General features: G+C 40.6%; 1 protein-coding gene across 1 annotated transcript; it reads right to left on the bottom strand.

Moving 5' to 3' along the window:
• Window positions 1-104: 104 nt before the first annotated feature.
• On the bottom strand, window positions 105-1,547 carry LOC125764041 (nucleosome assembly protein 1-like 1). Its single transcript, XM_049427861.1, has one exon. It carries the CDS (start codon window positions 1,279-1,281, stop codon window positions 244-246), a length of 1,038 nt encoding a protein of 345 aa, XP_049283818.1. The 5' UTR covers window positions 1,282-1,547; the 3' UTR covers window positions 105-243.
• Window positions 1,548-11,836: the final 10,289 nt, after the last annotated feature.

Here is an 11,836-nt window from a genome sequence, read left to right as displayed (position 1 = left end):
CCCGTCATTAATGTTGACGAATTTCAAATTTGTGGAACTTGTTGCCACACCTAGGAATGCCTGTTGCTACGCTTGAAAGCAGAGAATCAAAATAGGTCACACAATTATACGGCAAGTAGATACATTTCATCAATATTTCTCTCTAAATTTTACATTTTTATAATTTTTCCACGACAGTTCTTTTCAGAAAATATAAATTCTTAAAAAACCTTTCGTAAAAATTAGCAAAATGACACGTTAGTTTCAATCTTCTTGTGTCTCTTCATCGTCAACCCCAGTGATCGACTCGTGGTTCGACTGCTCTTCATCCTCCACGTTGGAGGTCGGATGGGCCACTAATTCATCAAGACAGTCGATGTAAACACACCGATCACAACAGCAGGCATAATGTTCTGACTTATCTTCGACGCTAGTACTTTCCTTTAAAAACAGAAACACCGCCCGCGGTACTATCGTCTCCTTGATGTGGTATCCGTACTGGAAATCACACTCCAATATTGCTTCATTAAAGTCCGCACCGTAGTCGGCATTGCATATCTTTTCGGGCGAGAAAAAATCAAAGAATGAATTCCCCGCTGTCTGCACGAGGTTGTGATCCGGCTTCCAGTCGATGCTGCAGCCTTTAGAGTTGTAGATTTCAAACCCATTAAATTTGGCCGGTTCATCCGGATTGGGAGCACAGCGCAAGAAGTAGTTCTTGGTGAGCACCTCGTTCGTGAAGTAATCGTTAGGGCCAAAGTGAAATTGTAGCTCAAAACCGGGATCTGGCTCATTCAAAAGCTGTACACGAATATCCTGCAGTTGTTTTAGCGCCGGTTCGTCCGCTTCCAGTATCATGTGGTCGAGAAAGCTGGCTTTCAGCACGGTCAACCAAAAGTCCGGTATTCCCTTCGGTTGGTCGGCCACATCGTTCGGAGCGGGATTCGATTCCATCAGTTCGGGCACCTCCTGTCCATTCACGATCCGTGCTATCTTTTCGTGGCATTGCTGAAACTCTGCGTGATATTCGACTTCCATCGCATGTGCCTTGAAGTGAAACTGTACCTCCTTATCGACGATATCCAGCTGGATCTTGCGCAGGGCTAGCAGTTTGGCATGAATGTTGGGCGGAATCGGTTTCGCAGTGGACGATTGCTCCAATTCGATTTCCTTGATGCGCTTCTCGATGACAGATATTTGGTGCAGTAGGGATGCTTCCGTTTTCTCCATCGACGGTTCGTTCGTGGGCGATGGTACCGATGGGGTGCTTCCCGCTGCTTCGGTTGTTACGTGATCGGCCATTTTATTTTTTTTACCAGTTTTACACAGACACTCAGAATCAACCAACTGCACTCGATTCGATTGTCGTACTAACTGTCTTGGTGAATTGCAATGAAAGCCTACTGCGATGTGATACCGAATGATGCAGTTTGTTTAAAAAGAAAATTTGACTTTGCATTTAACGTTGGGTGAAAGAATATAGAAAAACTTTTAAAAACTTATTTTTAAATATTAATTTAAACGTTAAAGAATCTAATAATTCTAATGTTAAATTAAATAAAAAATACGAAATTTCATTATTATTATATTGTTTTCTTACTGGAACTCTTTCGTCATTTTATCATTGTTATATTGGAAGATTGAAAGATTTTTACGAATTCATACCCTAGACGGTTGATAAACAGGTAAATATTTAATATTTTAATTTAACAATTTTAATGTGAGAATGAAGCGAATAAATTCGATTTTTCCATAAAGTTTGTAACAAAAAAATCGTAATTATTCAACTTTTAACCATCTATCCAGAGTGTTTCATTGTTTGAGATTACCACCAAAAAAACACACACATATTACCACGAAATGATCCAGCCCATGAAACGGAATTAGGAAGATTATAAATGGATGGTTATGGTTCTCGCTACGCAACATGTCGCTTTTAAGTCATGCACGAAACCTCAACCTCCCATAACGTCGTGCGCTTGTAAAGACACGGACGGACCTTGAATAAGAATGAACCAAAAAACGGGCAACCGAACCGAACCAACCGCAAGAGACGTTCCACTTTTGCGTGTTACGAATGTTGAAAAGCCGTGCGGAAACTGCCACACGGATCAAAGTTCCCGCAGGATAACGTGCGTAGCAATCCTTCCTAACGTCTGCAAACAACAATAAACGCGAAAAAGTATATAAGCCCGCTCCCAAAAAAAGGAAGGGTGAGTTTTATTCGAAAAAGAAAACAAAAAAAAAAACATACAAAAACGGGATCGGGTCGTTTCGAGAAGAAAACTAGGTCAATGTTGCCGAAATTTTGCTCCACAACCCGCGTACCAAGGTGTATAATTTTACGACCCTTCCTCAACAAACACAGAAAAAACCAACCATATGATAGCTCTTCACACGCCAGCACATACTTCTGTGGCGTTTATTTTGAGGGCCATTTCACTGTCTTGTCCGTTACAGAACGAACGCTCAAACAGGAGAATAAAAAAATCGTCTGTGAATGGAAAAGTTCTGACCCAGCAACCACACAGATAATAGTGTCGGACAGAAGAAAATGAATACGTGATTCTGATAGCGAACCTTTCGGCATCGGTCACATGTTTTTGCAAAAAAAAAAAAGCAAAAGGTTAATGTCGACGAAGGAACGAGGTGTATCGCTGTCAGGATCTATTCGCTTGCTGATTCTATTTCCGTCCTGCCTAGACATCCGCCGTAACCGAAAAACGATGGTTAAACACATGGTGGTGGTACGGGTCGATTTCCAGTTCAAGCCGAGGTCTTTGGTGGGGAAACAATTTTCACCTTGTTTTTCACTTTCACTTTCCGGTCCCATTCTGTGCGGGCATTGGCGTCATCGGATCCTGCCGATGCCGTGTGCCGCGGTAGAACGCTGGGGCGTAGCATGTGGCGTAATTCTCCCCCCTCTTGGTTCTTGGGGGAGCTTATGTAATACGCCGGTTGCAAACTCGGTAATACTGAGACGGTGCTGGTTATGGACATGCTTCTCTTATCGATTTCCCTTTTTCCTTGGTTGGAGCGAGCTGTGCTTTTCCAGCGGGGCAGTTAATAGGGGACAGTATTTACATCGTTCATAGAGTAATGAGTATGCCGGTCTCTAATGTGGTCGGTCCGGTAGCAAAGTTACACGCGTTGCTGGAAATTCTAGAGTACAGAAACATACAGGACAGGGATAAGGTACAGTGGGACAGCGTATATGGCTTGGATTTGGTTAGCAACAAACTGCCGACGGTTGCAAAGGTTGAACGGGCTAGTTTTTTTTTCCTTTAGGAAAGAAAACAGGAAAACAAAGAATTTTATTTATGGGGGGCTGATTTTCGGTGCCTGGTTTTATCACATGGGCGAAGGGGTCAATTTCGTATCGATTTCTGTCGGTAGTGAAGCACGTGTCGAACCATCCGTTCAGGAAGTGCCACATGCGTTGTAACATTTGCCCTCGTATCATAAAATTTGGAGGAAAATTGACTCCCGTCCATAGAGTAACAAGATTTAAACAACACTTGGAAAGTGCTTGACGAAGGTTTCAATTACATTACAACGAATCTGTTCTCCAGCTTAGTATATTGCCTCGGGTAGCCAGAGCCGTTGGTTGAGTGGATTGGAATTTTGTTTGCTTGGTTAGAACGGCCAGGCCGTATTAAGATATGTTAAAATATTATACGCTGCATAATATCATTATGCGAAGTTATTTGAGTTTGGTTTACACTAGAACTACTAGATATTTTGAGTTTTTTTTATTTTTGCTATTGCTTTCACTAATAATCTATTTAGTTTGACTGATTTTTTAAATATTTTATTAGATTCCTACTATAGAATAAATGAATTAAAGTTATGCATTATTTACAGCAAAATTGTCTAACTCCAAAGATTAATGTGATTGGAAGAAACCCAACATGCGTGGCAATTCTAGTTAATAAAAAATTAAAAAGAGTTCTGTATACATATTCAGTGCTCTTTTTTACATACTTTAAAAGATTGATTTAGAAATCGGAAACAAATAGTATTCTCTCTCTTCTTGGCTTTTAACGACCTTACAGGTCACGTCGGCCATTTCTGGCTTACTAGCCATATGTTTACCACGTAGCCGGATAGTCAGTCCTTGCTACGGGGGGACGGTCCGGATGGGATTTGAACCCGGTCCTGCCGTGTGAACCGGCGCCGTTTATCATATACATCACCGGGCCGCCCCTAAAAATAGTATTACGCCACACAATAGGGAATTCAAGACGTGTAATGAAATTGTTCAAAAATAGTTTATGAATATTTAAAGCATCTGAAAATCTACTCTTTGACGAATTTTTAACCGATTATTTGTCTCAAAACCATTATTTTTATGGATCATGAAACAATCTAAACCTTGTGAACAAATGTGGCAAATGTTTTTAATGCTAGATGGTTTATTAGACTATCATTGTTATCTACGTTTTTCAAAGAAAATTTGGCTAAAGTCTGAAACACGACCCCCCCCACTCACGGTCACTCATCTGCGTGTCAATTTTTCGTACAGGGTGGTTCGGAGACTATGCAATGTGGCCTGAATTTGATTTTTTTTACAATTACTATTAAATTGTAAGGAGGTTTTCGCATAGTGAAAAGTGATTTATTCATCGAGGAACCAAGTTCCATACGCTGTTTGTGAAACCGTAAAATTTTCCTCATTTTTGGCCCAACTTTGCCCCATAGATCCGCCGGTATCCAAGATATCGCCACACTTTCTTCTGGCCATGGCTAGATGGCACTTGTGGCTAGATTTCGTCCATGCACCACTAATCGCTACCATGTCTGTGGCCGGAGCTATTCGCGAAAGCTCCAACGGATCGCCAATCTTTGACCTGTGGTCGATAGATGGCACCAATTGCTACATTTTCTTCTTCGACGGCCATGCCCTCAGGTGTCTGTGTCTCGAAACATAATTAAAAAACACGCAACCGATTTCGAACCACCCTGCACGAAAAAAAGTCACTCAAATGAGTACCCGTGAGTGGGGGGGGGTCGTGTTTCAGACTTTAGCCGAAAATTTCATTTCGTTGTCAATGAAGAAATGCACTTATAGTTATGTAAGGCACGGTATACATAAAACGCCAGAGCAGTGTAAGTAAACGGATGAACTAACGTCCTGCAGGTTCAGTTAAAAGTTAAAAGCCTTCAACATTAAAAGCATATCACAACCATTGTGAACTAATGTCTCATTACAGTGTAAGAGTTTTAATTAACCCAAAAGCACTCTTCTAGCCGGTGCAACAAGCATTTGCATGACTGAGTGCATTTAAAACCTCCGTTGCACATTGTAAGTGCAGTGAATATCAAAAGCACAAGGGTATAAGGTGAAAGTTTTCGGTGAAATTAAAATTCATCATACAGCATACCGCACATGGAAGAGAGCATAAAAATGGCAGAGGAAGCCAGACGCAAAACATAAAGCGTGAAAGAATAAAGTTCCCCCAAAATTATGGCCACGAGCAAATGTTTTGTCTGCAGCAACTAAAAGCACTGCGTAATAATTTCACATTTCTTATCTCACTGCAATGGTTTGAAGGTAGAAAAGAAAACATTCGTTTGTTTGTTTTTTTCCAACTCCAACTTCACTGGTCGTTGAGCCATGTTTCTGTATGATAAATGTGTGCAAAAGTTGTTTTTTTTAATGAGAAGAAATAAATAAAATGTGTGTAAAATGTATGAAAACGACAAGCAGCAAAGTCAAAGAAAGGCACTTGAAATGGAATTGCCAAGATATGCCCCAGTAGTGAGCGACTGTGCGAATTAAATAAACCATAAAAAAGGTACTTTTTTACACCTTTTTATCACTTTCGCTTATCTTAAGCTTCACGAAAAAAGACAAAACAGCTTAATGTGGGCATTGTATTGTGTGTATATTACAGCTCAGTATCATTTTCGTACTTTAGCATAAAAAAATTACGAATGACCATTTACTTCGACGAAAAGTTCTCTGTAAAATGATTGTGTAACATAAAACCAATCATTGATGGGCGTTCACAGCTAGCAAATCGGAATTCTACCGAATATGATACACTTGTCCAACGACATGTTTATGTTCGCGGGGACTTGTACACGGGACAGCATAGAAGCATATGCTAATGGGTCGGTTTCGCGGACCGATAGTTTGTTAATTGAATTAACGCACTCATTTATCATACCTTCCCCCGGGAAGGGTGTCGGATATCACGATCGTGTATGGTGGATTGAATCAGTGCAGAATTTTTCACAGCACGATGAACACAATTTTTTTTGTTTTGGTTTGCTACTGTTGATGGGGAATTACCGACAAGCACGGATAATAATGTTTCCTAATGTTAATATTAGTCGCAGTTTTGTGGCACTTTGAATTAGATTCCCTTTAGGTAGGGAAGTCCGGGGAGTGTCATGATGGAATGGGGAGGAATGTAGGGAAGTAGTTAAAATATCCGGAAGTTATTTTAGTGAGACAGATTTCATGCTACCAATCATTAGCCCAACGATTAGAAGGTTATTCAACTCGCGAAGCAATCAGGGAATGGGAGTTAATTTTTTATTCCATTAAAAACATACGTTTACTGACACAATTCGTGGCTTACCGGATAGCACCGTGTTTTCCCCCGGGTGAAACGTTCTGTGTGTTGGCCGGACAAAACAATATGTTCGAAGCACGACAAGAATCGTGAACAATCAAGGGCTTTCCTTGCCCCTTTTTTGCTCAGCGGTGATTATTACTGAGGTGAACTCAGGCTAGACTTGGGCTACGAGCTTCATTAAAACCGTTTGCCGTCATTTACATACCAAAAACGGTGGACGTGAGTTCTCCCGAATGGAACGATTTGCACACGCCTGACCCCTTTATCAAATGGGTCTAAGCCTAATGCGATATTTTTCCCTAATGTCTTTTACCCACCCTTGTAGTACCCACGTGGGCAAACACTTTTGGATTTCAACACTTTTTTATTGCATTAAAAAAGGGCTTCACTTCACTGTTTTTTTGTTGTTGCAAACATTGACCGTGGACCGTATGCGTTATGCTGCACCACTTTTTGGTAGAAAACACATTGGCGACATTAAACCCGAGAGTCACTCTAATGCGTCCTGCTCGATGGAAGCTTTCCCGTCAACTGAACGTCCATCAAATGCCGGTCGCCGAATAAAGTGGAAACCCTGTTCAGGGCACACACGACACAAACGGACGAACGGCATTTCGGTTTTCGGCTGTTCAGATGACGGAATGGGGTGTACGGGGGTGTAGCCCTTTTTTTTTTTGCTTCGAGTTCATTTTGTTTTCTTCTTTGACGTTTATGTCGATGGGTGCACCTACTCCGTCGCTTCAACCCCCATTGCCACCCCCCCATGATATGGGGTGCGGGTGACGATGCCTTATTTACTATGCAAGCATGCTTCGTACGCGCAGGCGAATCGGTTTTCGTCGCCACGGATTGTTGACGGCAGACGCCAGTTTCGCCAGTTCCACGCCACGACGACTATCTCGGAAGGCTTCGAGGAAAAGGCGAGTAACAAAAAAAACATGGTGTCGGGGTATACAAAACGACAGAGAGAGAGAGAGAGAGAGAGAGAGAGAGAGAGAGGGAGAGAGAGAGGGAGAGAAAAAGCACCATACTAAAAATCAAAGGAATGCCTGCATCGTACCGAACCTGCCAGTGTTTATGCTCGGTAAGGAAACGAAAAATTGGGTGAGAATTGGGTAGGTTTAATATGTGCTTTTTCGTACTACTGCACTGCTTAGGCAAGATGTTTTAACACTCCAGAAATGGAACCGCATCACTACTCCAAAAAGGGTGGTTTTGGGGTAAGACCAAATGTTTATTTCGATTTTATAAAATAAAGCTTATGTAAGCTGTTCAAATTGCAATGAAACATAAATAATGTGTTTAACAAATATTATTACATAATGCTTCTGGTTCTACAAAACATTCAAATAACTTTCTTTGATTTGTTTTGTGTGTAAAACATTCTTTTTTTCCATGTTGGCTTAAAATAAAAATTTTCCATACATTCAAAGGTGCACAATTGTTCAATTCTGTTTTACAAAAAACTTTAATAAATAGGTTAAAGTACTGTTCTAGCGATATATAAAAAGTCATAAAATAAAAATTAAGATAAAATAAAACTAAACCATGTGGATTTAAACCTTCTATGGATCTATCCAAAGAATTTAAAAAAATATTCCACATTTTATTTCAAATACGTATAGTGAGTTAAAACAATTATAATTTCTGTACAAATTGGTTTATTTGATTATTTGATTTATTTATCAAACTTATTTGATTTTTTTCTCTAATTTTGTTGTATCTACGTAACACGGAAATGTTTTGGAACTTGGGACAAATAGTTTGTAGAAGTATGAAGCAATCATAGAGTACTTATTTCTTATTTCCATTATGCATTTAAAAAAAACCTTTTCATGTTTTGGTTTTATTAAAAAAAATTGTCGAATAGTATTGTTACTTATACTCACAGGAAATACAAAATTGTTATAAGAAACTATTCACATTATTGTAAACAATAATATTGTGAGTGTTGTATTATTCTTAAAAAGTTCTTTGTAAATCCTGTACATTATCACTTGATGTTTCCCATTGAAACACTTAAAAAAAGTTATTTAAACAAATGGAGTTAGTTTTACTTATTTTTAATCAATTTTTTAATTTAAAAAATGACTTTGTTTATTAGCTAGCTACAAATCAAAGATTTAAATGCTAAACATCATGTTTTGAGACGTTAAAAATCAATTCGAGTACCATAATAGATAAGTAACAAATAGAATTATTTTTTTCCTGGGCCAGCCGTTTGAAGCAGCACACTGAAGACATCAAACACCTTTCCGATCGAACGTAATTCCCTTTTAACCCTCACAACAATCAATTATTACATGCCGAAAGGCAATCATTTCTATCTATTTTATGTTCTTTAAAAAACAAATAAAAAAAAAAACAACCAACCAAAAAACATCTGCATACATCCAACGCATAAGTCCTTGACGACCCCGTGATCATGGCCGGCGAAAGGTCCGCTGCCAAATGGGAATGATCTGGCGTGCGTAACCCGCGCACGTCACGCATCTGTATAAAAAGTTATAAAAAAGCTATTAACTATCGAGCGGGGTGAAAAGCGCACCGGAGAAGCATATTGTACATAAGGAACCCATGGCCTGGGGTACCCCAAATGGCTCCCGTACGATGGTATGGCGTGTTGCTTCATCAATTGCTAATCCATCTCCAATAACGAACGTCAATATCTCGTACAAAAAAAAAAGAAACCAAAACAAAAAGAAAACCATGCAACTAAAACATACGCGACGGCGGAAAAGGACAACAGTGTGCCAAAGAACAACGTTTGCTGAAATAATAACGGCCAGCTGGTATGACGGAAGCGAAGAATAAAAACGTAATGATTCTCATCTTGATGTAGTGTCCGACCGTACACGATTAGCTCATCTGTGCTGCTTGGAGTCGGTATGTTTTTTTTCACCCTCGAAAGTTTGTGTGCGTGCGTGTGTGTGTGTGCTGTATGCGAACGCGCTGTTTGCACTGTCTTCACTAGTTTGGTTCGGCGATAAAATAAATATTCGCTCCTCTTGAACTCGAGCAATTCGAGGTCAATGTACCGAAAGCGCGTGTCTAAGGTAATGGAGAAGCGGCTTCAATAGGGGTAGGTAGCGCCACAGTAACAACATACTAGCTTACCATGCAATTATTGTACGATACCATGGCTTGCTCTTTTTTTTGCGCCGAGAGGGATGAAAATTTGATACGAAAAGCTTTGGTAGGTAAAGCAGATCCTAACCTAGTAGACCGGTAATGGTTCCTAGAGAGATGGAGACGAAAAGAAAAACAAAGGAAAAACACAATTCGCTAAAAACGCGCTCGGTATGGAAACGGGCCGAGAAGCGTCGTACTTTATGCCACGAGTTCGTTCATCCCTTCGCAACAAGGAAGTGGGAAAAAAAGACTAAGGGATGGCGTTGGGGGTTGCACATAGAAAGTATGAAACGTCATTCTCTTGTTTCTTGTATTTCATCCCTTTTCCCCAATCTTCCCTTAACTTTAGCAGAAAAACGTGCTTCTCAACACCAACCTAGCTCAACTTAAACACACGCACACACATTCAAAAAACCTGTCAAAAGTAACTGTATGCACTACTTACTCGGTGGTTCCAGGAAGCATAACCACTACAACCTGTCGTTAACGTTGACGTTTTAACACACGCACACTAGTGATACAGCTCTCTTCTATTCGGGAGGCACGTGAAAGTAAACACTTTTCATTCTTCTGCCACTAGCTTCGACACTTCTTCATCAGAAACTGGGCGTCTCCATGTACGCGGCACACAGGAAACAAAGCGTAGGTGCAATGAAACGAATTCTAACACTGGAAACACTTTACACCTTAGTTGGGGCTTTTTCTTTGCCAAAATGTTCCAACACACCACATAGCGTGTACGACACGTGCGTACCTCTTTTAACACGCTAGTAATACACTCTCACAGCGCCTGGTCGCTAAATGGAAGGCGCTAAAGCGGACACACGCATCACGCACGTACCGTCGAATGGATAGCGAACTACTGAGAACGGGTGGAACTTTTTGGTTCCGATTCACGCAACGAAATGCGGCTGCAGCTTCAGCGCGCGGAGATGACGAGATGTCGTAAAACATCGGCTCCGGGTTTGTGCGGGAGTGTGCGCACTACTACTAGTTTTTGGTTTCGTTGTGGTTGTAGCGGCTAGCAGGGGTTGCGTTTGCAGATGCGTGTGTGTAATAAGGGAAGCCAAACGGTTTGCTTGGTCCAGTGCGGGTGCGAGTGTAAGGTAGCTATAGGGTGGTCACTATGGGTGAAAACTAGGGAAAAGTTGGATACGACGGTCAATAATTTAATGTAATTTTAATTCTAACATTATCTCCAATAATGGGATATTTCCACAATTATTAATATGATTTTGAGTGAATTTTTAACTGATATTACTGATGAAATTCTTGATACGGCCTGGCCGTTCTAACCGAGTAAAAAAAAAATTACTGATGAAATTACTAATAGACGAAATAATCCATCCAGCATCTAAGTCTCTAAAAGCTATCTAAAAACATTGTATTATTTGTTCCAAAAAATACTTTTGTTACACAAACTTATCAACGCGTGCATGGTGTACATCGTACATTATGTATAAAAACCGTCCGATGACATCGTGTGACGAGGGCCACATAAATTCACCCCTCATCCGACGGATGGGTGTCCGTTTCTCGCTCTCTTGTATTTGCCCCCACCCCCGGTTCATGGCGAACAAAAAAACGACGACTTGTTGTCGCGCCGAATACTACGTCATTGTTGTCGGAATGGTGCGTTTTCCTTTCGTGACCCTCTTCCTCACACCCGGAGCCAAATTCTTTTACCAAAAGTAGTGTAGAAATGCATTTTTCCTACACGTTGTATGCTTTCTTTCGACATATTTCGGATGGTTGTTTGTTGAAAATATGGTTAAAAAAATATGTTACCTCGCCTGTGGAGAAAGGGTGGCCCAGGAGTAGGGGTGACACACCGGAATAAGGGTGGCCAGAGTATGCACTTGTTGTCGTTACGGTTGGATGAATGGGGATGGAAATCGGCATACAGATATGGGTGGGAAAAACAAAGAACGATATGAATCTCGGTTGGATTATTATGTCAGACGTGGAACCGACCCTGAAGCGGGAAGTTGTGCAGGAAGTCTACCACATTGTTTGAATGTTGAATTTATTCTTTTGAAATTCGTTCTGATGAGAAGAATACGGGGCAGTACAACGCAAAATCAAAAGCGTTTCTTTAGTTTATACAGGGTCAAGTACAGTACTCCATGTATGTTTAG

The sequence above is a fragment of the Anopheles funestus genome, chromosome 2RL (genome assembly GCF_943734845.2).
Source record: "Anopheles funestus chromosome 2RL, idAnoFuneDA-416_04, whole genome shotgun sequence".
NCBI classification, from domain to species: domain Eukaryota; kingdom Metazoa; phylum Arthropoda; class Insecta; order Diptera; family Culicidae; genus Anopheles; species Anopheles funestus.
This window is presented reverse-complemented; position numbering and strand designations above follow the sequence as displayed.